The sequence below is a fragment of the Dipodomys merriami genome, unplaced genomic scaffold (genome assembly GCF_024711535.1).
Source record: "Dipodomys merriami isolate MVZ:Mamm:240054 unplaced genomic scaffold, mDipMer1.0.p SCAF_11, whole genome shotgun sequence".
NCBI lineage: Eukaryota > Metazoa > Chordata > Mammalia > Rodentia > Heteromyidae > Dipodomys > Dipodomys merriami.
In genome coordinates this window covers 3,183,927-3,211,191 of record NW_027202382.1, presented here as the reverse complement: position 1 = coordinate 3,211,191, position 27,265 = coordinate 3,183,927, and the positions used below count along the sequence as shown (strand labels likewise).

Here is a 27,265-nt window from a genome sequence, read left to right as displayed (position 1 = left end):
TACTCTATTTTTTCAAATGGTTACAATATAGAATTAGGTATACTTAGAAATATTTAGAAAGAATTGCCGGGTGATGGTGGCTCACACCTGTAATCCTAGCTACTCAGGAGGCTGAGATCTGAGGATCGTGGTTCAAAGTCAGCTCAGGCAGGAAAGCCCATGAGACTCTCATCTCCAATAAACCACTAGAAAACGGGAAGTGGCACTGTGGCTCAAGAGGTAAAGTGCTTGCCTTGAGCTGAAGAGCGCAGGGACAGCACCCAAGTCCAGAGTTCAGGCCCCACGACCGACCAAAAAAAAAAAAAAAAAAAGAAATGATAAAATTAAGTCTATGGCTGGGGGCTGGTGGATCCCTAGCTACTTAGAAACCTGACATCTAAGAATCCAGGTTTCAAGCCAGAGTAGGCGAAGTCTTTAAGACTCATAAGATAATTAATCAGCAAAAAGTTGGAAGTGGAGCTGTGACTCAAGTGCTAGAGCTCCAGCCAGTTTTGAGCAAAAAACCCAAGCAAGAATGCAAGACCAGGAGTTCAAGCCCCCCACAGTTAATTAGGTCTAAGTAGAGAATATGTAATTGTTCACTTACTTAATTCTTCCAATTTCTCATAACATTTGGAATTTTTCACAATAAAAAAATTAGAGGAAAAAAACCTCTTGATATTGTGGCACACAGCTATAATTTCAGCAGGTAGGAGGCTAAGGCAGGAAGATAATGAATTGGAGACCAGATTAGACTACATAGTGAGACCCTATATCCAAAAAAAAAAAAAAAAAAAAAAAGGTAAGAGGAAAAAAAGTCCTATTTCATTTTTGTGTGCTCATATTGGGGCTTGAACTCACTCAGGCCCTCAAGCTCTCCTTCAGCCTTTTCTGCTCCTGCTCCACCACTTGAATCACAGCTCTATTTCCAGCTTCTTGCTGGTTAATTAGCGATAAGAGTCTCTTAGAATTTTCTGCCTGGGTTGGTTTTGAACTTCAGACCTCATATTTTAGCCTGCTGAGAGGATAGGATGACAAGTGTGAGCCACTGGCATCAAAAAAAAAAAAAAAAAAAAGAATTCAATTTCTAACAATAAAGCTGAGAAATTCTAATGATCTTTAAAATCTGGCCAAATACTTACGCAACCAGAGACAGTTAAAAATACATATTTCCAAAGCCCCATTCCATAAATCTAGTTTTAGGCTAAAGTTTAGTCAATGTATTTATGTGCATAATTATTTTTTTGTTGGGCTTTTTTTTTGGTCTTCATCAAGATTGAAGCTTGATTTTAGGGCCTTTAGCCTTTACCTTTTTTGCTCAAGGCTGCACTCTACTATTTTTGAGCCAGCCCTTTACTTCTGATTTTTGCTGGCTAACTCAAGGTAAGAGTTTCTCAGATTTGTCTGCCGGGGCTGGCTTCAAACTTTGATCTTCAGAACACAGCCTTCTGAGTAGCTAAGATTATGGGTATGAGCCATTGGTATCCAGCTAGATAACTGTACATATCTGAAAACACTAGATGATTCGTAAGCATGCTAAAGCCTAAGAATTGATATAATTCACAAAAATATACAAATATATACACCTAAAATTAAACACAATAGAAAACAGAGTACTTGTAGCTCAGACAAAAACAGAGTAACAGGGCTGGGAAGGTGCCTCAGTGGTAGAGTGCTTGCCTTGCATGCCTGAGGCCCTGGGTTCGATTCCTCAGCACCTCATAAGCAAAAAGAAAAAAGCCGCAAGTGGCGCTGTGGCTCAAGTGGTAGAGTGCTAGCCTTGAGCTGAGGGACAGCGCCCAGGTCCAGAGTTCAGGCCCCACAACCGGACCCAAAAACAGAGTAATAGTAAGATAGAGTTATTATTTAAAACATATTGCGTCGGGCGCGGTGGCTCATGCCTGTAATCCTAGTATTCAGAAGGCTGAGATCTGAGGATCACGTTCAAAGCCAGACCAAGCAGCAAAGCCTGTGAGACTGTTATCTCCCATTAACCACCAGAAAACCAGAAGTAGTGATGTGGTTCAAGTGGTAGAGCACTTGCCTTGAGCTGAGGAGCTCAGGGACAGTGCCCAGGCCAAGTTCAAGCCCCATGACTGACAAAAAAATTAAAATTAAAATTAAAACATCAGATCATTTTATCAAGCGGCATTTAAAATAGTGGGGACTTATGGCCAGGTTATTAAAACAGGAAGAGCTCAATGGTAAAGCACTTGTCTAGCCCCAAGTACATACTTATTTACATACATAATACACACATACATAATTCATACCTGTTGAGTAATGCATTTTTCCAACATCTCCACTGCTGCTGCTACTTCCAAGACTTGTGTTGCTCTGGTTAAGTTCACTGGGGACCAACTCTGAAATACTTGTGTTAGTTGACACATTCTCCCCCAAAATATGGTCTTCTAGGCCAGCTGGGAAGCTGTAATCTCTAGTAGTTTCTTCCTTTAATTAAAAAGAATAAAACCATACATATAATGATTACAGAATTAAACTCCACATCGTAAACTATCGCTCATTTTTAAACTCATCCTACTGTCATTTTAAACTTCTCTCACATTTTAAGAAATTTAACAAATGACCCATAAGATTTAAGATTGGGACTGGGAATGTGGCTCAGTAGTAGAGTGCTTGCCTAGCATGCATGAAGCCCTGGTTTCCATTCCTCAGTACCACATACAGAAAAAGCTGTAAGTGGCGCTGTAGCTCTCAAGTGGTAGCGTGCTAACCTTGAACAAAAGAAGCTCAGGGACAGTGCCCAAACCCTGAGTTCAAGCCCCAGGACTGGCAAAAAAAAAAAAGTTAAGATTGTACCATGCTGGACTGGGAAGTTGGCTCAGTGGTAGAGTGCTTACCTTGCATGCATGAGGCCTTGGGTTCGATTCCTCAGCACCACATAAGCAGAAAAAAGCTGGAAGTGGTGCTGTGGCTCAAGTGGTAGGCACTAGCCTTGAGCTGAAGAGCTAAGGAACAGCACCCAGGTACAGAGTTCAAGCCTCATGACTGACAAAAAAAAAATTTTTTTTAAATTGTACTATGCAACAACAGATGTTTAGAAGGTCTGTTGTCACAATATTCATTATGAAATGAAAGAATACTAAAAGCTACATACTAAAGAGACATTGTATAATTAAGGTAAGTGCTTTAGAAGAGTTGATGATCTAGGCTCTCTATCACTTATTAGTCATTTAACCACACAGAAATTACAAACTTCTCTAGCTTTTAATGCCATCCGAAAAATACACACACACACACACACACACACACACACACACACACACACACACACACACACACACACACACACACACACACACACACACACACACACACACACACACACACACACACACACACACACACACACACACACACACACACACACAGAGTATCTTTCCAAATAAAATTGTCCTGAAATTTTCTACAAGAAATCTGATTATTCAGAGTAACAAGTATCAATTTTAGCTTAAAACATTTTTAGCTTCTACATTTTTTTGGAGAGGGGGGTGGGATCTAGTCATGGGGCCTGAACTCTGGGCCTGGGCACTTTCCCGCAGCTCTTCAGCTCAAGGCTAGCGCTCTACCACTTGAGCCACAGCGCCACTTGTGGCTTTTTTCTTTTTGCTTATGTGGTGCTGAGGAATCAAACCCAGTGCCTCATGCATGCAAGGCAAGCACTCTACCACTGAGCCACCTTCCCAGCCCAGCTTCTACATTTTTATTAGCATCAATTAGTTATACAAGGGGATTTCATTTTGACATGTCCACATATGCACATCATGTACCTTGATCATACTCACCTCCCTGTCATTCACCCTTATACTTCCTCCCTACTTTTAGAACAAGCTTCATTGTTCCATTTTCATAATGTACAAAAAGTATTTCCTTTATCATGATGTTGGTATTGAAAATCCAATTAGCAGCATTACTTGTAAAGGTGGCTGAACTCTGACACTTCCATATGAGTACACAATGTCTCCCAATCAACCTCGTTCCCTCCACAGTATATCAATCTTGTTATACATCTACTTGTTTTAAAGTATGTATAATTATATAATATTTTATAAATTAGAATGCTTTAAACTATATTTCTCATGTAACTATATTCCTCATGTAACTGCATTTCTCATGTATCTTATTGCCTCTAAATGTGTCCACTATATTTAAACTCCTACAATGTGCTTTATTGATATACTATATATTTAATTAATCTCCCTACTATTTAAATATAAAAAATGTTTTAGAACTTATACAAAAAAAGCTCTTCTGAGTCTTTTTTTTTTTGTCAGTTATGGGACTTGAACTCTGGACCTGGGCGCTGTCCCTCAGCTCTTCAGCTCAAGGCTAGCACACTATTTGAGCCACAGCGCCACTTCCAGCTTTTTCCGTTTATGTGGTGCTGAGGAATCGAACCCAGAGCCTCATGCATGCAAGGCAAACATTCTACCACTGAGCCACCTTCCCAGCCCTCTGAGTCATTTTTATTCATATCTCTTGACCTTAAATTCTGGATAAAATTTATAAACATAAAATTTACAGAAGGTTATTGTTTGTTTTGTTTTGAACTCAGTGCCTGGGCATTATTTGTGAGCTTTTTTGCTCAAGGCTAGCACTCTACCACTTGAGACACAGATGCACTTTGACATTTTAGCATCAAACTATGATCCTTAGATCTCAGCCTAAAGTAACTAGGATTACAGACATAAGCCACCAATGCCCAGGAAGAATTTTAATTCACTGTTTCAGTTTCAAATTATTCAGTGTATCTTATTTGTCCTTTCAGAGTACTGCTACTGATGCCAGGACTATGGCATGAAAAGATCCAAGACTACATGGAATTTTACACTGTCAAATTCCAAGTGAAAATGATAAGGTGAAAAGAATATAATGTAATATATATAAAAATGTAATAAGATGTTCGATCTCTGTTGTTACTTTTACTTTTTTTTTTTTTTATTGTGAAAATACCATACTTTCATGGGCAAGATAATGAGTACATTTCTTTTTTGGGTCCAGTCGTGGGGACTGAACTCTGGGCCTGGGCTCTGTCCTTCAGCTCTTAAGCTCAAGGCTAGCACTCTACCACTTGAGCCATAGCACCACTTCTGGCTTTTTTCTTTTTGCTTATGTGGTGCTGAGGAATTGAACCCAGGGCCTCATGCATGCAAGGCAAGCGCTCTACCACTGAGCAACTTCCCAGCCCTAATGAGTACATTTCTTATCAAGCATTGTTGCCTCCTCCTTTGTTTCCCCTTCCCATCTCCTCCCCTGCCCCCACCCCTTCTTACCACCCCCCTTCCCGTTATTACTTTTTCTTGGGGGGGGGGGTCCAGTCGTGGGGCCTGAACTCACAGCCCAACTTCCAGCTTTTTTCTTTTTGCTTATGTGGTGCTGAGGAATCAAACCCAGGGCCTCAGGCATGCAAGGCCTACCACTGAGCCACCTTCCCAGCCCCCGTTATTACTTTTTCTATGGAGCTCTCCTCCAAATAGCATACAAATTCTTATTTGTAAAATTTCTTTTCCTGTGTCTCTTTTAGCAATGTGAAATTATATTATCTTAAATTCATGTCTTTCCACACTATTCTCTCAGACACATCATTCTGCTACCTTATCATTTTGACTAATCATAAATTTCCAAGAGATCCTTCCTGGCCCAAGTTAAGTTTCACCTGGTGTTAGTTGTTCTGGACAGCCCTCAACATGAATCTCTTTTAATATGTCTAAGATAGTGCTAAGATAAGGGCATGGACTCTACCACCAATCTCCCTAACTTCAATTCCTAGTTCTATCACTGACTACTTCCGTGAACTTGTTAAGTTAATAACTTCTCTGATAAAATGATAACAATACTACTACCTTCATAGGGTTGCTATTAAAATTAAACATAAGTACTCTAGTACTTTGTAATTCTGTGGACACAAAAGTAAAATTTAATGTTTTTCCACTAAGTAAGAAATATTTCTTCACTGACATTTTCATAAGAATCTAATAATTCGGGCTGGGAAGGTGGCTCAGTGGTAGAGCGCTTGCCTTGCATGTCTGAGGCCCTGGGTTCGATTCCTCAGCACCACATAAGCAAAATGGAAAAAGCCGGAAGTGGCGCTATGGCTCAAATGGTAGAGCGCTAGCCTTGAGCTGAAGAGCTGAGGGACAGCGCCCAGGCTCAGAGTTCAGGCCCCACAACCGGACCCCCAAAAAAATAATAAAAAAAAAAGAATCTAATAATTCTATGTACAGTGATTTTCTAAAGACAATCATTTGTTGTTCAGTATGACATCTGTGAATTAAGCTGCAGAGCAACAATATGTCTTAAGGAGATAAATAAACGTTATTTCAAAGTACTATCCAAGTATTATTAATTTCAAATACAAATCATTAGTGCTTTCAACAAAATAAACTTAACTTACATCTATATAATTACAAAGTGATCCTGTTGTGATATATCTACATTATTAGTTTTCTCACATGTTTACATTATTTTAAGAAAGAGAACACACACAAAAACATCCCTATCTCAGACACATATACATACAACTTTCTTACCTCATCATCTGAGTAGCTGTAGGCAGATGCTACAGCCACCCACATCTTACTGGCTACTGTTGCTGCTTGCTTCATACCAGATTTTAGGACATCTATCTTGGGTCCCGAGAGTATATTATCCAGCTTAAGCCCTGACAATGAATTTACTACAGAGCCCAGTGGGCTATGTGGTGAAGACCGTACCAATGCTGATAAAGATGTTGAACGATCCTTATGAGTTCGATATGGAGTTTGTGGCTTAAGCCGCCCAGTAAAAGTTTTAGACCCAGATACGACGGAGGAGCTCTTTTCACTTTCTGGATTTTCCTGTGCTGGTGGACCATGATCAAAAGGTAGACTTGATCTCCTTTTTAAAGGATGACTGACTGCAATACCAGTGTTTCCCTCTCCACGCAACTCCATACTAGAAGATTTACTCCCCAGGGGACTTTTTAAGTTCATGTAGCTTTCAATTTCATCAGCCAGATTCCTTGAAATAACTGGAGATAGCATCTTTTCTTCAGAATCAGGAGATTTTTCTTCTATACATTCAGTAGCTAAAAGAGACAAAGGATCTAGTCCAGTTTCAACATCTTCCCTCTCAATGGCTTTAACAGCACCATGTGAATTGCTTCTCTTATTCATTAGATGTTTGGATCCCACTTTCAAGTCTCTGGACTGATTGCTATTAGTATCATTTTGTAGACTATCAAATGTAACTGATGACGTAGTTTTAGCTACATTATCATCAATGACAGGCTCTAAGAATTCTTGGCTTTCCTCAAGCATCTCTAACACAGGAGATGATTTTCGTTCAGAATCCCAACTGCTCTCAGATACATGAGTCCTGGTGTCAACGAGATGACCACTAGCACTTTCAAAGCTATGGGTTCTTTTAACATGAAGTGGAGAAGTCTTAGGACATGTCAATGCTGCTGTGAGAATCTTGGCATCTGCTCCCATCATGATAGCCATTTCACTTGAATTCAAATCCAAACTGCTCTTCTTACGTAACATTCCTGCTCGACTTTCAGAACTAAAACTACAACTCCTCTCTGAAAAATGCTTTTGTCTTCTTTCTCCTTTGTCACCATTCTTCTTGAAATTAGAAACTTCAAATACTGTATCTTCAAGTGGATCTTGAGTAGAAAATAATGAATTTGATGTACTACCTAAAAAGGATAGTGAAAAATTAAAAATGAATTCATTCTCCAATGTAACATACAAATGCGTATTGTCTTTTCTCATTGTGGAAGTGACACTTGATATAAGTAAAATGTTCAGAAAACTTGGAAGATATAAAGAAGATAGAGAAGATATAAAAAAGTACTCCTACAGGATCTATTCAACCTTGACTCTCAGGGATAATACCTTCTAAATTTTCTGGATGTCTTAATTTTACCATGTGTTTTCACTGTCTTGGCATAGGGATACCTGTAAAAAAACATCAACAAAACAGAAGTACCCTGCATCCCTCACTAAACACCTTTATCAGTAAGCACAGATCTACTTTTATTTCTTACATTTTAAGAGCTCATTTACAAAAAATATTCTGAGTTAAATATAAGACCTTGGAAAATATAATCTCTTCTGTCTTAGATTGCATATATTCAATTGAACAAATACTTGTAATGGGGCTAGGGATACAATTCAGGAGTAGAGTGCTTTCTTAACATGTAGAAGCCTCTAGATTGGTCCCAAGCATGTGTAAAAGAAAAAAAAAAAAAGCTGGTGCCAGTGGCTCATGTCTGTAATCCTGGCTACTCAGGTGGCTGAGAACTGAGGATTGTGGTTCAAAGCCAGCCCAAGCAGGAAAGTCCGTGAGACTCTTACGAGCAATTAACCACCAGAAAACCAGAAATAACGCTATGGCTCAAGTGGTAGAGTACTTGCCTTGAGCTGAAGAGCTGAGGGATAGCACCCAGGCCCAGAGTTCAAGCCCCACAACAAACAAAAAGGAAAACAAAAAGCTGACCAAGAATCTACTTTGCACAAAGCAAATTTGTAATCACAAAGGAACTATATATTTATAATCACCAAAGCATTACTATTTTAAAGGAAAAAAAATTGCTTTCAAGTAGAAAAACCCAGAATTGTATCTTAGGCTTGGAAAATTCTAAGGAGGCTGATACCTTGAGTTTTTAACAATTTTTCATATATATTCATTCCTTCAACAAATATCAGAAAGCCTACTATTTTCAACTATGTGAAATGCCACCAAAGCAATGGTAAATAAAGGAGACATTTTTTTTGAGCCCAACTCTCAAAGATTCAGTATTTGATCAAGTGAACCAAAAATATGCCACTAGTCTAAATAAGCCCAGATTTGAAAGAAGTGGGTAAGTCTTTTTCACTCTGCTGTTATACAGTTTTTTCCACTCCCAGACCAAAAGCTATTTTCTATTTGAATTATTATCCATCAGAATGTTTCTCTATAAAATTCCTATGTTGAAATTTTAATCCCTTTACTGTGATGATTTAAAGGAAGGCCTTTAGGAGATCACTGGTTATAAAGTAGAACTCTCATTAATAGGATTAAGATCCTTAGAAAAGAGGCTCCATAGACTGTCACTCGCTTTCAACCACAAGATGATTCAAGGAAAGGTAGGCAGTTTACATTTCAAAGAAAACCCTTTATGAAGACAGTAGCCTCTGTAAGAAATTTCTGTTATTTGTAAGCTACCTAGTGATATGATACTGTTATAAAACACTCCTTCAACTAACTAAAAAAAACCTTTATTCTTATTTGAGATTCTCTCTTCTGTTTTCCCAGAACCTGATCCTGAATTCAGGGTCTGATGCCTTTGCCATACCTCCAGCCCCAAGATTCTTAGTTTTGTTTAAACAAAGACTTAAAAGTGTTGGGGGGAAAAGTTGTCTCTAATACACACTGATCTAGTCTTCTTTTTTTGCGCACACACATGAGTGCATCTGTTGTGGGGCTTGAACCCAACGCCTGGGCTGAGCACTGTCCCTGACGTCTTTTTTTTTTTTTTGACTCAAGGTTAATGCTCTACCACTTGTGCCACAACTCCACTTTTGGTTTTGCTTGTTTTCTGTTTGTTGGTGATAAGAGTTATCACCAACCTTCCTGCACAGACGGGCATTGAACAGCAATCCTCAGATCTCAGCTTCCTCAGTAGCTAGGATTCTGGCTTGCTTTTTTTTTTTTTTTTTTTAAGGGGTGGATGGAGAAACAATATTAAGAGTTTGAATTCAGGATCTTTCACATGAACCACATCTCCAGCCCTCAAGGTTCTTTTTGACCTTTTAAATTAGTACTACTGGTCATAATCAGGTCAACTTATTAGAGTTAATAAGCATTTAGAAATATTAGCTCAAAAAATTATACTTGCTTTGAAAACTATTCCCAATGTATGAGAAATAGATTTTTGTAAGTATCATTGGCTCTCATTTTATATATAGGAATTTATTGGCACACTTTACTTTCAATTTTAAAATAAAACTGACCAATTCAGTTATTTTTCAGATAGTCTTCAACCCAGAACCTCCTATGTAGGTCTCCTTCATAGTTAGGAGTATATATATGTGCCATGTGTGGTTTTTGACAAGTACAGGGAGCCCTGCATAGTGCTCTCATGGTTTATAAAAAGAGTGGCCAAACTGAAACTAAGTACTACAAGTGGAAAGACATCCCAAATAACAAGCATAGCTATCCTTTAAAAACTTAAATGCAGGGCTAGAAAGGTGGCTCAGTGGTAGAGCGCTTGCCTTGCATGCATGAGGCCCTGGGTTCGATTCCTCCGCACCACATAAACAAAAAAAGAAAAAAATCCGGAAGTGGCGCTGTGGCTCAAGTGGTAGAGCGCTAGCCTTGAGCTGAAGAGCTGAGGGACAGCGCCTAGGCCCAGAGTTCAGGCACCATGACCAGACCCCTCCACCCACCAAAAAAAAAAAAACAACTTAAATACAAAAGGGTAAAAAAATGCAGCAGTAGAGCACACTGGACACTCATGATAAAAATAAAAATAAAAAAATTAAATGCAATGCTATGCACTGATGGCTCATGCCTATAATCCTAGCTATTCAGGAGGCTGAGATTTGAAGATCACAGTTCAAAGCCCTGAGTTCAAGCCCCAATATAGGCACGCATGCCCAAGCGCATGTGTGCACACACATACACACAGAGTTAAAACAGGTATCTCTTTGTATTCTATACTACAATACACCTATGCTCAAGTCTCATATAAAATGGCATCATATTTACATATAACTTAGGACACATCCTCTTATATCCTTAAATTATCTCTAGCTTATTTAAAATACCTCATACAATTATTAAATACTGACATTAAAAAAGCCTGGGGGGCTGGGAAGGTGGCTCAGTGGTAGAGTGATTGCCTTTCATGCATGAGGCCCTGGGTTCGACTCCTCAGCACCACATAAGCAGAAAAAGCCAGAATTGGCGCTGTAGCTCAAGTGGTAGAGTGCTAGCCTTGAACTGAAGAGCTGAGGGACAGCTCCCAGGCACATTGTTCAGGCCCATGACTGATCAAAAAACAACAACAAAAAAAAGCTTGGACACAGATGCAAGTTTTTTCTAATATTTTCAATCCATGGTTTGTTGCATAGAACCCATAAACACGGAGAGCCAACTGTATCTGTTGTTGTAGCTGTTGGCTTGTTTGGAAGATAGGGTCTCTCCAAGTAGCTCATGGTAGCCTGAAACTGATACATAGTTCAGGCTGCCCTCAAACTCAAGATCCTTCTGTCTTGGACTCTTAATTGCTGGGACAGTAGGCACTTACTATTACACTTAGTTCCCAACTACACCATTAAATAACAAGACTTTAACCTCTTCTTTAGCTTATGTATAAGATTCAGATTCACTTCTGGATTTCTAACATGTCTACTATAGTAAGTTTGCAAACTAATGCCATTAAAGACACAGCCTCAATATTTAATAAAATATATAAAGACTTACCAGTGCTACCTTTCCTGTTGTTGATATCAAATATTCCAGATGGAGCTTTCACAATACTGCTGCCCCAGGCAGGATGGTCAATAGGACTCTGAGTCTCTGGACTAGGTTGTGAATGTTTTGCTACAATAGCAGACACATCACACACCTCTGAAAAAAATTTTTGGATGTTATCATTCTTACTTGTGCCAATATCAAAGTAAACTTATCAGAGTAAACATATATATCTAGATAGATAGATACATACATACATAGATACATAGATAGATAGATAGATAGATAGATAGATAGATAGATAGATAGATAGATAGATAGATAGATAGATAGACAGATAGATAGATAGATAGGTGGTGGTGCTGGTGGTGCTGGTGCTGGTGGTTGTGGGGCTTGAACTCTGGGCCTGGGTGCTGTCCCACAGCTCTTTAACTCAAGGCTAGCGCTCTACCTCTTGAACCACAGCGCCACTTCCAGTTTTCTGAGTGGTTTACTGGAAATAAGAATCTCATGGACTTTCCTGCCCGAGCTGGCTTTGAACCTCGATCCTCAAGATCTCAGCCTCCTGAGTAGTCAGGATTATAGGTATGAGCACTGGCGCCCAGCCTATATATGTCTATTTTCAATAACTTATTGCTGATTGGCTTAACTTATGTCAGTCATAAAGGTTACCACTATTGACTGAAATTGTTTTATTTTTAGCATTCAATAATCCTAACTTGATTTTTCAGTGAACTGGCCTTCAGTTGCTACACTTATTACTTGATAAACAGGAAAAAAATTTGATTCTACAAAATCTGAAGGATAAAATAAGAAATCTATGTAAAACAATAGGGGAGGGCTGGGAAGGTGGCTCAGTGGTAGAGTGCTTGCCTTGCATACATGAGGCCCCTGGGTTCAATTCCTCAGCACCACATAAGAAGAAAAAGCCGGAAGTGGCGCTGTGGCTCAAGTGGTAGAGTGCTACTAGCCTTGAGATGAAGAGCTGAGGGATAGCACCCATGCCCAGAGTTCAGGCCTCACCAAAAAACAAAAAAACAAAAAACAAACAGGGGAACTGGGCACCAGTGACTCATGCCTCTAATCCTAGCTACTAAAGAGGCTAAGACCCAAGGATTTGTGGTTCAAAGCCAGCCTAGAAAGGAACATTTTATGAGACTTTTATCTTTAATTAAAAGACAGGAGTGGATATGTGGTTCAACTGATGAAGCTCTATCCTTGAGCAAAAAAACACACAGGGTCAGTGCCCAGGCCCTTGAGTTCAAACCCTAGGACTGGCACAAAAAGAAATTTTTTTAAAAAAGACAATGGGAGGGGCTGGGAAGGTGGCTCAGTGGTAGAGTGCTTGCCTTACATGCATGAGGCCCTGGGTTCGATTCCTTAGCACCACATAAGCAAAAAGAAAAAAGCCGGAAGTGGCGCTGTGGCTCAAGAGGTAGAGCGCTAGCCTTGAGCTGAAGAACTGAGGGACAGCGCTCAGGCCCAGAGTTCAGGCCCCACGACTGGATGCAAAAAAAAAAAAAAAAAGACAATGGGAGAATATCTTATTACCATATACCAAAGTATTCCTTGTATTTCCACAAAATGATTACAACAAATCATCTCTACCTCAATGCGTCCTATAAAAACAAGGGAAAACAGACTTTTTAACAAACCAGGGGAAAATATCAACTTAAGATATTTGAAGCCGGGGCTGGGAAGGTGGCTCAGTGGTAGAGCGCTTGCCTTGCATGCCTGAGGCGCTGGGTTCAATTCCTCAGCACCACATAAGCAAAAAGAAAAAAGCCGGAAGTGGTGCTGTGGCTCAAGCGGTAGAGCACTAGCCCTGGGCTGAAGAGCTGAGGGAGAGCGCCCAGGCCCAGAGTTCAGGCCCCACGACCGGACCCCAAAAAAAAAAAAAAAAATCAAATTCTTAGCCGGGTGCTGGTGGCTCACGCCTGTAACCCTAGCTACTCAGGAGGCTGAGATCTGAGGATCGAGGTTCAAAGCCAGCCTGGGCAAGAGAGACCTTGAGACTCCTATCTCCAATAAACCACCAGAAAACCGGAAGTGGCGCTGTAGCTCAAGTGGTAGAGTGCTCGCCTTGAGCTGAAGAGCTGAGGGACAGCGCCCAGGCCCAGAGTTCAGGCCCCACGACCGACCAAAAAAAAAAAAAAAAAAAAGATACTTGAAGCCTTGGCCTGGAAGTTGGCTCAGTGGTAGAGTGCTTGCCTTGCATGCATGAGGACCTGGGTTTGATTCCTCAGCACACATAAGCAAAAAAAGCTGGAAGTGGCGCTGTGGCTCAAGTGGTAGAGTGCTAGCCTTGAGCTGAAGAGCTGAGGGACAGCACCCAGGCCCAGAGTTCAGGCCCTATGACAGGGGAAAAAAAAAAAAAAAAAGGTATTTGAAGACTAGTCAGGCACTGGTGGCTCATGCCTGTAATCCAAACTACTCAGGAGGCTGAGGATCTGAAGATCATGGTGTTTGAAGTCAGTCCAGGCAGGTAATTCCATGAAACTTGTATCTCCAATCAACTACCAGAAAACTGCAAGTGGTGCTGTGGCTCAAAGCAAAAAAACTCAGGGACAGCGCCCAAATCCCAATTTCAAGCCACACGACTAATTAAAAAAAAAAAAAAAAAAAGGTATCTGAAAGCTAGTAAAAAAGCATTTTAAAATAAATGGAACCCTGGAATACAAATTTCATGGCTCAGTTTAGTCCTACTTTTGTCACAAAGTATCCATATAACTTTGACAAGTGAATCTTTCAATAGATTGTGCAAAATTAAAGGCAACTTTATTTTAAATTTGAAATTTCAGAGACTATCAAAATCTACCTTAATATATAGGCCTATGAATTAGGCTTTATTTCCTGAAAATCATCACCACAATTATCCATCAGGATTAATATTTTAATTAATAGTTATCTTAATAAGTACAATTCATAAGCATTAGGACTTTACCTTGTATCTGAACCTTTGTTTTAGTGATCAACTCTTGTGCCACTTGTTCTTCAGACACATGAGTTTCTGTATCATCTTTTATCAGTTCATCCTTAGACCCATAGCCTTGGTCAGACTGACCACCTGTTAAAATGAATGTAAGTTTGTAAATATTTTCGTATACTTACAATCCATTCATAAAATATAAAAAGAAAATCCCACTGAAATATACAGGCAAACTCTGAGAAAAAAAAAGACAAGGAAGCTAACAAGGAATACATTTTAAAAACAGTGAAAAGCAAAGGAACACATTTTAAAAACAGTGAAAAGTAAAGAACATTGGAAACAGGAACATCCAACACTGAAGACCATACTACATTTGAAAGCACTGTCTGAAGCACTGTCTGAATCTTACTTTCTTCATGGTAAATTAAAACAATGTGGGTAAGATGCTTTGAAGTCTCCTTTAAAGTATGCCTGTAGTATGCTGCCTATTTGTAAGAAAGAAAGCACATATATCTGCTTACGTTTGCAAAAAGCAATACTGGGATGACAAACAAGAAAGCAATGAAAATAGTTATATACCATAAATAGAAGAAGATAACATTGCAAGTTGGGTTTTTTTTGTTTTTGTTTTTGTTTTTTGGTAGGTTATGGGGCTTGAACTCTGGGTCTGAGCATTGTCTCTCAGCTCAAGGCTAGCGCTCTACCACTTGAGCCACAGCGCCACTCCCATACATAAAAGAAAATAAGATGGAAAATATAAAGATGAAAGAAAGTTCCTTAAGTGTGATTTATTGGTATTATTTTTGGAGATGTAACACGTTTTCATATGAAATATTAAAACCCTCACTGAAAGGGTCAGAAGAGGACAAATCCAAATAATGTTTTTATTTGAGTTGGTGGCAGGCAGTACTGGGGATTGAAATCAGGGCTTCCATGCTTACTAGGCCAGCACTCTACCACTTTAGCTATGCCCCCTAATCCTCCAAACTATTTAAGTACGTATAACAAACCTGGGAGAAAAAGCCAAACCTAGAATAGCTTAGTAGGCTTATTTCTCACAGGAGAATGAGTGTGATGAATCTGTAATCGTTTTATATGTGTAGTACAACTGAGCAAATTAAGTGAGAAGATGTTACTAGAAGACAAGATTCCTACTATGGGACAAAGTAGTTTTGTTTTTAAAAAGTGAACTGAGGGGGCTGGAAAGGTGGCTCAGTGGTAGAGTGCTTGCCTTGCATGCATAGGCCCTGGGTTCAATTCCCCAGCACCACATAAGCAAAAAGAAAAAAGCTGGAAGTGGCGCTGTGGCTCAAGTGGTAGAGCGCTAGCCTTGAGCTGAAGAGCTGAAGGACAGCGCCCAGGCCCAGATTTCAGGCCCCACAACCAGACCACCCCCCCCCCCAAAAAAAAAGTGAACTGAGGAAAGGTAAAGAATCTTGTGGGGTTGATTTTGGATTGGAGATGTTTTTAAAAATAGGCATACATGGGCTAGGAAGGTGGCTCAGTGATAGAGTGCTTGTCTCCCATGCATGAGGCCCTGATTCCTCAGCACCACATAAGCAAAAAGAAAAAAGCCGGAAGTGGCACTGTGGCAAGTGGTAGAGCACTAGCCTTGAGCTGAAGAGCTGAGGGACAGCGCCCAGGCCCAGAGTTCAGGCCCCACGACCGGAACCGCCCCACAACCGGAACCCCCCCTCTCCCAAAAAAATAAAAAAGAAAGATAAGAGTATGAATCTATAGTATTCCCATGAATGTATAACCTAAATAACTCTTAAAGTATCATACTAACTCAAATTAAGTAACTTTCTACATAATAACAAAGAATTTTCCAACAAGGGCAAGGTCATAAGAGACCAAAAAAAGGCTGAGGAACTGGGCTAGGGTAAAGGTAACTAAGGAGAGGCAATTAAAGTACTACAAAGTAAATTTGAAAACAAAAATGGAATATAGACATAGATAAAGTAGTGTACCATATGTTCCTGAATTTGTTGACTCAAATTTCAGAAAACACCACTGAGGCATGAAGAGGCAAAAGGGCTAAATCTGTTCATATGATCTAGGAAAAATAAGTATGTAGGTATATATAATGAAACCAATCAGTATAGCAATCTGAAAAGAAATGAGTTTAAAGATATTCAAAACTTTTCTAAATTTTTACTTTTTGTATGTTTGAAACTGTTTCAAAGTAAGTTTCTGAAAAGTCTGTTTTAACTAATGTTCTATAACTTAAAAAATAAAACTGAGTAACTAAAGAACTCCATTATAACAGGGCTCCAATGGCTATTCAGGAGGCTGAGATCAAAGGACTGAAGCTGGAACCCATCCTGGGCAGAAAAATCTGAAAGACTCCATCTCCAAAAAAAAAAGAGGGGGAGGAATAGGGGGACAAGAGGTACTGCTCAAGTAGTATAGCACCAGCCAAGTGAGAAGACAAATCCCTAAGTTCAAGCCACAGTACCAGCACAGAGAAAGAAATCAGAAAGATGTCAATGTACTGGTAAATAGTGCACACCTGTAATCCAAGCATTTAGGAGTGTTAAGGCAGCAAGACTTTGAGACTAGCATGGGCTACATAGCCTGAGCCACCTGACCATCTCAAAACTAAAACTGAACAAAACAAAAAAGATGTCAACGAATGATACAAATTATGTAGTACCTTCCATATTCTGCTACTTATTACACTGTCACCCAGACTTTAGGTTTGCCATATGTCAAAAGTAGTATCTTTAAATACTACTGTTTTAAATTGTTACGTTCAGTGGCTGTTGTGTCAGTTCCCTCAGAAAGTCTGGTATCCTAACTATGGGGCCATGAGATGGGACAATATACTGGGAACAGGGTGGATTGATTATATCCATATATACCCCTAAGGAGCTCAGTGACTCAGTATCAGGTACTAAGTAGAAAGATTCCATAAAATAAGCCTTAATGAAATGAGCAATTTATACACTTGGGCTAGAAGACTCCAAAAGTATCGAATGCCTTCACTAGATAACCTATGACATGAAGGTTCAATATTTAGTTTCATGTACAAATATGAAAAAGGCAAAGGATCTTCCCCAAGTATTGGTCTTTACACAAGTTACCTGCAATTACTAGCAGGCTATTTTTCTATTAAAGAACTAAACTGCCAAAAAAAATTAAAAAAAAGAACTAAACTGCCTTAAAATGAGCCGTATAAAAGTTTAGAGGAGTAAGAAGGGAAGGAGATTTATTTGCATGTTATCATCATCATTCCTGATAAAATGGATTCAGAACAAAAATTATATTCTTTATTTTTCATATGTCAAACTCATTTCTTCTCAAGTATTAGGAAAAATAAACAAATACCACAGGAAACAAAACAAAGCAGCTTTAAAATTAAAGTCTTAGCCAGACATCGGTGGCTCACACCTATAATTCTAGCTACTCAGCAGGCTGAGAACTAAGGATCCCAGTTCAAAAACCAGCCCAGACAGAAAAGTCTGAGACTCTTATCTCCAATAAAACACTCAGAAAACTGGAAATGGAGCTGTGACTCAAGTGGTAGAGTGCTCACTTTGAGCCGAAGCGCTAATAGCTCCCAGGCCCAGAGTTAAGACCCACGACCAATCCCCCTGGCAAAAAAAAATAATAAAGTCCCAAAAATTTCTACTTGTTCATTTACCAATAGGACTGAAAATTTTACAAACAAAATTGTGGTTTATATATAGCCTTAGGTTGCATTAATGATTTATATATGTTGCTGTGTATACAGGAATGTAGTTTGTGGCACAAAAATCAAGCAGACTGGTTTTTGGAAAGCAAAAGACACCTCAACAGGTGAACAATGAATGGGTTCTTTAATGTCAATAATACTATTTTACACAATACAATGATGCTACAACTCAACCTTGTAAGAACTATTTTTTGTTTTGTTTTGGTTTTTTGGCTAGTATGGGGCCTGAACTCTCGGCCTGGGCGCTGTCCCTCACCTCTTCAGCTCAAGGCTAGTGCTCTACCACTCGAGCCACTTCTGGCTTTTTCTGCTTATGTGGTGCTGAAGAATCGAACCCAGGACCTCATGCATGCAAGGCAAGAACTCTACCACTGAGCCACCTTCCCAGCCCTTGTAAGAACTATTAACAAAGCAAAATATATTTTCAAATACCACAATAAATTCATTTTGTAAACTGACCAAAAAATGTTAGATGGATAATTTCAGTAGGGGCTAATATCATTACTCTTATCTGAAGCCAAGAAACTGCTTCTACTTGTAATGATATTTACACTAAAACATGACATCTTTCCCCCACCCTTGAATGTCAGCAAAGTTTAACCTAATAAATGGAAAATTACCTGAAGTGGTTAACATTCAAGGGTAGAATTAATGCACACGTGTATCCATAGCTTCATGTCATAAAAGTCTGTCTGCAACCCACACCATGACAGCCAAGGACAAATGCAGCACCAAGAAACAGCACAGAGCAAAAAAAGCAGAGCAACAAAGAGCAGAGAAAAGGAAACTTCAGTCACTGAGACAAGTTCATCAGATGAAGCATAGGAATTAGATTCAGAATTCTTTTTAAAGGAAGACTTGAGATATTAACAACCACTACCACCACCACAACAAAAAACAACACAAGAAGGATGTGCAACACACATATTTCTGCCCAAAGTGGTACTTTTATTACACTTATTTTTAACTTTAGAGGACAGAGATTTTGCCCATGGTTATGTATATACAATAACTTCTCAGATTAAAAAAATAAAAGTCTTTTCAGGTGAACAGACTATCTTTTACTTTCATAGTGCATGGCTTACTTTCTTTCCTCTTTCATACCCATAATCTCAACTTTCTAAGATGTATTTTCCATTTAATTAAAAAATTTACAGTTGTGTCACTAATGTTGAAGTGCTCTCAATTTCTAACAACTGTATCATATACTTCATGAGTTAATACTGAACAATATGAAGTGTTATGGCAGAACATTGTCTATAGCATTCTTGTTTATTTTATACTTTAGGTAAAAAGAGAAGTACAGTGTCATTTTCTCTCATTAATACTCTGCAAACTCATTTATATTGCACAAACTCTGAAGGTTTGTAAAACTCTGAAAGAGGAAAGGCTCAACATGACAGTAAGTGAAGGGTTAGTTAAATACAGATTTAGTACCTGTGCTAGAGTGATTATCAATGGAATCAAGTCTGATTAAGTCTCTGACGAAGACTGTGTGCTCCCCATTGTTAGCATCATTAGAACTATCCACGCTACCGTGGCTCACCGTGTCCCCATCACTTCCACCTGTGGCACTCTGAGGAGCTAAAGGTAAGAACAATGCAGTTCAATAACTCATGCACTAACACCTCTGATGCTAAACACGAATGACCCAAAGTTCATTTGTAATTACACAACACTTTCTAGGTTTCTGATTTTAAAAATGCCTTTGAACTAAGCTATCCTGTCTTTAGTTGTATATGAAAATATCAACCAGAATATAATTTAAGCTCTACTACATATTAAAAACTCATATGCCTAAAAAGCTAGGATTCAAAAAGGAAGGCTCTTCCCACAGTACCTGATATTGGGGAGACTGGTGAGATTTGCATACTCTTTTTAAGTGGCTTCCTAAATTGTGCCAAGCCATGTACCACATTCCGTACTTTTGTCCAAAGAAAGATACCACTGCGGGTACTACTAGGCCACTGGCTCTCCAAAACTACCTAAAAGTAAAATAAAAGTTAAAAGCATCACAAGGAATATTTGATTGAAAAATATACAATTACATATAAAAGGTTATACCAGCCAGCCACACGTATTAAAAAAATATTTGAACTGAGTGCATAGCATTTGGGAAACTGAGGCAGGAAGATCACTAGTTGTGGACTAGCCTGGAGTACACAGAGAAAACCTTTCTCAGAGAAAAACAAAATACAACCAAAAAAAAAAAAAAAAAAAACATAATTCAAGGCCAGCCTGGAGAAAAAAGTTCATGAAACCTACATCTCAAAAAAAAAAAAAAAAAAAAAAAAAGTAGGGGTCTGGGAATGTGGCTTAGATGGTAGAGTGCTTGCCTAGCATGCATGAATCCCTGGGTTCCATTTCTCAGTACCACATAAACAGGAAAAGGTGGAAGTGGCACTGTGGCTCAAGCGGTAGAGTGCTAGCCTTGCGCAAAAAATGCTCAGGGAAAGCACCCAGGCCCTGAGCTCAAGCCCAGGACTGGCAAAAAAAAAAAAAAAAAAAAAAGTTGAATTTTAAAAAGGGCTGGAGATGTGGCTCAAAGAGTAGAATTGCCCAACTAGCAATCCCTGAGTTCATACTCCAATACCACCAAAAAACACCACTAAATATAATTAGTCATCAGAAATGTAATTAAAACTGAAGGAGTGATTCAAGTGGTAGAATATCTAGCTGGCAATTGCAAGGTCCTGAGTTCAAACTCAAGTACCATTCTCCCCACCAAAATAATGAAGATTAACATTTTAGGAGAAAGCAATAGTTTACACCTATACTCCTAGCTACATGGGAGGCACAGTTTGGGAAGCTTGCCAGTCAAGCAAAAAGTTCTTAAGACATATGGTAGTGCTTGCCTATCATTCCAGCTACATAGAAGCATAAATAAAAGGACTGAAGTACAAGCTGGTTTGGACACAAACATAAGCTCTTACTTGACAAATAATGAGCATAAAAGGCTGGGACATGACTCAAGTGGTAGAATGCCTGCCTAGCAAGCAGAAGGTTATGAGTTTAAACTCCAGTACTGCTCTTTCCCACAAAAAGGAAAAAAAAAGGGGGGGGGGCTGAGAATGTAGCTTAGTGGTACAGTGTTTGCCTAGAATGCTTGAAGCTCTAGTTCCATTCCTTAAGTACCACATAAACAGAAAAAGCTAGAAGTGGTGCTGTGGCTCAAGTGGTAGAGTGCTAGCCTTGAGCAAAAGAAGCTCAGGGGGGGCTGGGAAGGTAGCTCAGCGGTAGAGTGCATGCCTTGCAAGCATGAGGCCCTGGGTTCGATTCCTCAGCACCACATAAATAGAAAAAGCTGGAAGTGGCACTGTGGCTCCAGTGGTAGAGCGCTAGCCTTGAGCTGAAAGCTGAGGGACAGCGCCCAGGCCAAGAGTTCAGGCCCCATGACCGGCAAAAAAAAAAAAAATAAAGAAGCTCAGGGACAGTGCCTAGACCTTGATTTCAAGCCCCAGTACTGGCAAAAAAACAAAAAAACAAAACCTCATGGCATCATAAAACACTTGTTAGAATGGGTATTATAAAAAAAGAACAATAGTGTTAAGAATATACAAAAAAGAAAATCTTTGTAAAATGGTGATCAGATATAAATTAGTACAGCCATTATGGAAAACAATATGGAGAACCTCAAAAAACTAAAAACAGAACTACCACACAATCCAGTAATCCTACTACTGGTTTCACATCTAAAAGAAATAGGATCAGGATCTCTCAAACAGGTATCTGCATTCTCATGTTCACTGTAGCCATATTCACATTAGCCAAGGTATGGAATTAATCTACATGTCCATAATGAACAAACGAATTAAAAAATGTGTTACAGCTGAGTCCCTGTGACTCAAACCTTAATCCTAGCTACTCAGGAGGCTGAGATCTGAGGATCACGATTCAAAGCCATCCCAGGCAGAAAAGTCCTCATGAGACTCTTACCTCCAATTAACTACTCAAAAGCCAGAAGTGGTGTTGTGGCCCAAGTTGTATAACACTAGCCATGAGTACAAAGAGGCTCAGGGAAAGAACCCAGGCCCTGAGTTCAAGCCTCACACAGACCAAAAAAAAAAAAAAAAAAAAAAAGAGTGTGGTACATACACGCAATGGAATACATTCTATCTTAAGAAAAAAAGACTATTCTCTCACTTGCAACAACCTTGAAGACATTAAGTGAAACAAGTGAAAACATTAAGTGAACCTTGAAGTAAGAGAAACTGCCTGCTCTCTCTCTCTCTCTCTCTCTCTCTCTCTCTCTCTCTCTCTCTCTCTCTCTCTCTCTCTCTCTCTCTCTCTCTCTCTCTCTCTCCTAGGCTTGAACTCAGGGCCTGGGCATGTCCCTGAGCTTCTTTTGCCCAAGGCTAGTACTCTAACACTTGAGCCACAGTGCCACTTGTTTATGTGGTACTAAGGAATAGAACCCAGGGCTTCAAGCCTGTTAGGCAAGCACTGTGCCACTAAGCCACATTCCCAGCCTGCCTTTCTTTCTTAAACATAGAACCTAAAAAACTGAACTCACAGAAGCAGAGAAAAACAGAGTGGTGGTTATAGGGACTTTGGATAGGGATAATTAAGGATGATTGAAGGATGCAAATTTTCACTCAAACAAGAGAGATACATTTAAGAGCTCTATGGTTTCACTTAGTAAACATGCCTTTAAAAATTTAATATACAGTGGCTGGGAAGGTGACTCAGTGGTAGAGTGCTTGTCTTGCACGCATGAGGCCCTGGGTTTGATTCCTCAGCACCACATAAGCAAAAAAAAAAAAAAAAGGCGCAAGTGGAGCTGTGGCTCATGTGGTAGGGCGCTAGCCTTGAGCTGAAGAGTGGGGGTACAGAGCTCAGGCCCAGAGTACAAGCCTTATGACTGGCAAAAGATAAATAAAAATTAAAAAAAATTAATAATACATAATAAACTTAATAAAATTTTTAATTAAAAACTTAAAAATTGGCTGAGAAGTTGGCTCATGGTAGAGTGCTTGCCTCCCATGCATGAGGCCCTGGTTTCGATTCCTCAGCACCATATAAGCAGAAAAAGCCAGAAGTGGCGCTGTGGCTCAAGTGGTAGAGCGCTAGCCTTGAGCTGAAGAGCTGAGGGACAGTGCCCAGGTCCAGAGTTCAGCCCCCACGACCGACAATAAAAAACTTAAAAATTACTATAAGTACACTTTAAGTGTTCTTACCACATAAAGGGAATCAAGCAATACATAATAATTAACTTGACTGAGCCATTCCAAAAGGTTTAAATATTTGAAAACATGTACATAATTAACAGAAGAGAAAAAAGGAATATGTCCCCCAAATCTCCTCTTAAGGAAACTTTCCCGGAATAAAAAGGTACAGAAAACTGTCATTCTTAATAAGATATATTACTTAATGTCAATCCTACTTACCTTATTGTAATAACCATAAGTAATAGCATTTGGCTTTATTTTAGCAGTTTTCATTTCAAATAAGACTCTCACTGCTAAAACAGGATGACCCCAAAGTCCACAAAGCTGCATTACTACTCGATAGCATACCTAACAGGAAATAATATCAAACCATTAATAGTATATTATTGTTTACAACTTGTAGAGATTTTCTTAAAAGATTCTACTCAATTCTTTGCATGAAGTTGTTAAGCACTTTCATCTTTTGTAATGGCTTTAGCATTTTTATAGATGACTTTTAAAACCTATTTATCAGCATTATTGATAAGACCTATGTGTACATGCTCTTTATTCGAGCTAGTAAATCTACACAGCAAATGATTATTCTCCTTACTATGAAAAATAATTCCCTTCTAAAATTAAAATATCTATCTCCCTACTCACCATGCTTTATATTCTATGCTAAAGTAATTAAAGATTGTAGCTCCCAGATGCCAGTTTAACAAAAAAGGTCTGTAAACTCACGTCTTTAAAAGAAAATGACAAGCCCAGCAACAATGGTTTATACCTGTAATTTTAGCTACTCAGAAGGCTGATATCTGAGGATCATGGTTGAAAGCTGGCCTGGGCATAAGTCCTTGTGGGACTCTTATCTCCAACTAAGCACCATAAAAAAGCTGGAAGTAGAGGTGTGGCTTGAGTGGTAGAGCACTAGCCTTGAGCTGAAGAGGTGAGGGACAGCGCCCAGGCCCAGAGTTCAGGCCCCACGACCGGACCAAAAAAAAAAAAAAAAGAGTGCTACCCTAGAGTAAAAAAGCTCAGACTGGCACTCAGGACCTGAGTTCAAGCCCCAATACTCAAGTGTACACACACACACACACACACACGCACACGCACACGCACACCAAGAGCTGTGGGTGGTGACTCATGTCTATAATTCTAACTACAGAGGTGGCAGAAACTGGGAGGAACACAGCTGCAGGCCAGCCTGGGCAAAACATTCACCAGACCCCATCACAACGAAAAGATGGGTGTAGTGACACATAGCCTGTCATACTATACCTTCAGAAACATAAATAAGATCATAGTCCCAATAGCCACAGCTTCACTTCTGGGCTTTTGGGGTAAATTGGAGATATGAATCTCACAGGCTTTCTTCAGGATGACTTTGAACTGTGGATCCTCAGACCTCAGCTGCCGAATTAGCTAAAATTACAGGTGTGCACCATTAGCATTCAGTGACACAAAAATAATTTTTAAAGAAAAAAATAGTGGAGAGAAAAAGCAGTAGGTTTCTCACTTTCCTTTAACTGTTAACTGAATTATATCAATGCCTACCTCTTTCAGAATTTAAAGATAAACAAATGCATGTAGCATATTGTTCACTGAATGTTTACTATAAACAAGGCACAATTGTATTATCAACTGATTTAACCTTGCAATCACATGAAATAATTCTATTATTAGTATATATTAGTAGTTTTCCAGGGGCAATTTTATTCTCCAGGACATATTGGCAAGGAGACATTTGTAGTTGTCATAACTTGTGGAGAAGAGGATGTTACCAGCATCTAATGGGCACATTGTTAAACATCCTACAATATAAAGGAAAGGTTCTCCAAATAATAATTGTTTTGGCCAAAATGCCAATTATGCCAAAGTTGAAAAACTAGGAGCTACAATTTCAAATGAATAATCTGAAACATAAGACATGTATGTAACTAGCCCTGGTGTGGTATGGTTTAGGACTGTAATCCTAACTTCTGAAGAGGCTAAAATGGGAGATAAAGGTTTAACACTACTCCAGGCAAAAAGAACTTCTTGAGGCTCCATGCCACCTAATATCTGGGCATGGTGGTGCACATGCTAAGTGAATAGTTTATGCCATCCTCATAATAAAGCAAGACCCTACCCCAAAAATAACTACACAAGTTGGCACCAGTGGCTCAAGCTTGCAATCCTAGCTACTCAGAAGGCTGAGGTCTGAGAACATAGTTTTTAAGCCAGCCCAAGTAGACAAATCTATCAAACTCTTACTCCAACTAACAAGCAAAATGCTGGAACTGAAGTGTAGTTCAAGTGGCAGAGAATGAGTATGAGGCCTTTTTAGTTCAAGTCCCAGTTCCAGGCTATATGTGTCTGTATGTGCTTGCTCAACACACACACACACACACACACACACAAGCCCCACAGAAAATAGCAATACAAAAAATGAGGCAGTTCAAGAAATAGAGTGCCTACCTAGCAAGCATGAGGCCCTAATTTTAAACTCATCTTTTGGCTATGGACATAATGGAGTGGTAAAACACTCTCCAAGCAAGTGAGTCCTGGACTTTATCCCTAGCATTGCATTGTGGGGGGAAAAATTTACAACAGTAACTGAGTTTGTAATACTTGCCTCGTCTAGTGGATCCACATCTGTTTTCCTCATCTTAATAAGTACATCATATGCCTGTTGAAGTGCTCTGACCTTTGGATGAGAAACTCTAACATAGGCTGGGAGACAAATAAACCATAAACTGTAACAATGACTAAACAGACATTTGGCCCATTGTGGTGGATTTGTGTAACATCTCTTTGCCAATTTATGAGCTGACTTTATCTCCTAGAAAGAGAATAAAATATGTGATTACCAGAGTGAGGAAGAAAGAAGGAAATGACCAAGTTTTCAGGCAAAATTTGGCCCTAAAAAAAGGCATTTCATAGTTTAACTTTTGTGAATGGATTCTAACACTGTCATGTGGTTCCCTGAACATTCATTTACAGTAATACTTTTTACTACTCTATAGACATTCATTGACTAGAAATTACTTAAAAAGCAAAAACCATTCATAACACAGAAAAAAGGTACAGGTGTTTCATAGATAAGATTGTAACCAAAACTATACAACGCAGCCTTAATCATTTATAATTCCAGAGCTCTTCTATTCCAATCTTAATAAACAATAGTCTTATTCTTCTTCCTGCTAAAGTTAAAACTCCTCTAAGCTGTTTCCTGCCAACCTTCTCCCTATACCAAGTCTAACACTTGAAAGGCTGAGAAAAGAAGACAGCAAATTCAAGACCAACCAGGGCTAAACAGATGAGTCCAATGCCAGTCTGAGCTCAAAAACAAAAACAAAAATAATCCAGATGATGGGCTAGGAAGGTGGCTCAGTAGTAAAGTGCTTGCCTTGCATGATGAAGCCCTGGGTTTGATTCCTCAGCACCACATAAGCAGAAAAAGCTAGAAGTGGTGCTGTGGCTCGAGTGGTAGAGCACTACACTTGAGCTGAAGAGGTGAGGGACAGTGCCCAGGCCCAGAGTTCAGGCCCCATGACCAGCCAAAAAAAAAAAAAAAAAATCCAGATGAGCAAGGTGGGATATGCCTGGTCTACCTACTCAGGAGGCTGAAATAGGAGGATCATGAGTTCAAAGTCAGTCAGGTCAGTATAGTGAAAGCTCTCAGGAAAAAAAAAACAAACTTATTTCTTGAGTAGGGGTGTAGCTCAGTGGTACAATACCTCTGGTACTTGCATGAATGTATTTGCTGTATATATAGTACTTGCATGCATGAAGCCCTGGGTTCAATATCTAGCACTGAAAAAAAAAAGTGGAAATACTAATTCTTTTGCAAGCAACATAGCCATAAAAGATGATGATAGGTCTTCTAGTAGTTCGACTGGCATATTTTCAGTTTCTGTTTTCATTCTCTTAGGTGGAAGAAAGATAAGTTAAAATCATCTGCTGAAGTAGCAGTATGGTGCAAAGTGGTACAGTGCTACGCTTGAGTAAAAGAGCAAAGGGAGGGGCTGGGAAGGTGGCTCAGTGGTAGAGCGCTTGCCTTGC

The 27,265-nt window shown here is 39.3% G+C and overlaps 1 protein-coding gene across 5 annotated transcripts in view; it reads right to left on the bottom strand.

Annotated features, from left to right (window-relative positions):
* The window catches only part of Dennd4c (DENN domain containing 4C), a 112,920-nt gene that overhangs the window by 21,382 nt on the left and 64,273 nt on the right, over nt 1-27,265 (bottom strand). For 3 of the 5 annotated variants that reach the window (XM_070007875.1, XM_070007873.1, XM_070007874.1), the window contains exons 17-24: nt 25,836-26,042; nt 23,459-23,587; nt 19,912-20,056; nt 19,509-19,655; nt 14,390-14,512; nt 11,455-11,601; nt 6,531-7,681; nt 2,253-2,430 (exon numbers count right to left, since the gene is read on the bottom strand). In XM_070007875.1, the coding sequence (XP_069863976.1) occupies nt 2,253-2,430; nt 6,531-7,681; nt 11,455-11,601; nt 14,390-14,512; nt 19,509-19,655; nt 19,912-20,056; nt 23,459-23,587; nt 25,836-26,042 (2,227 nt within the window). The remainder of the gene's footprint in view (nt 1-2,252; nt 2,431-6,530; nt 7,682-11,454; nt 11,602-14,389; nt 14,513-19,508; nt 19,656-19,911; nt 20,057-23,458; nt 23,588-25,835; nt 26,043-27,265) is intronic. The other 2 variants (XM_070007876.1, XM_070007877.1) reach the window with 2 other exon arrangements.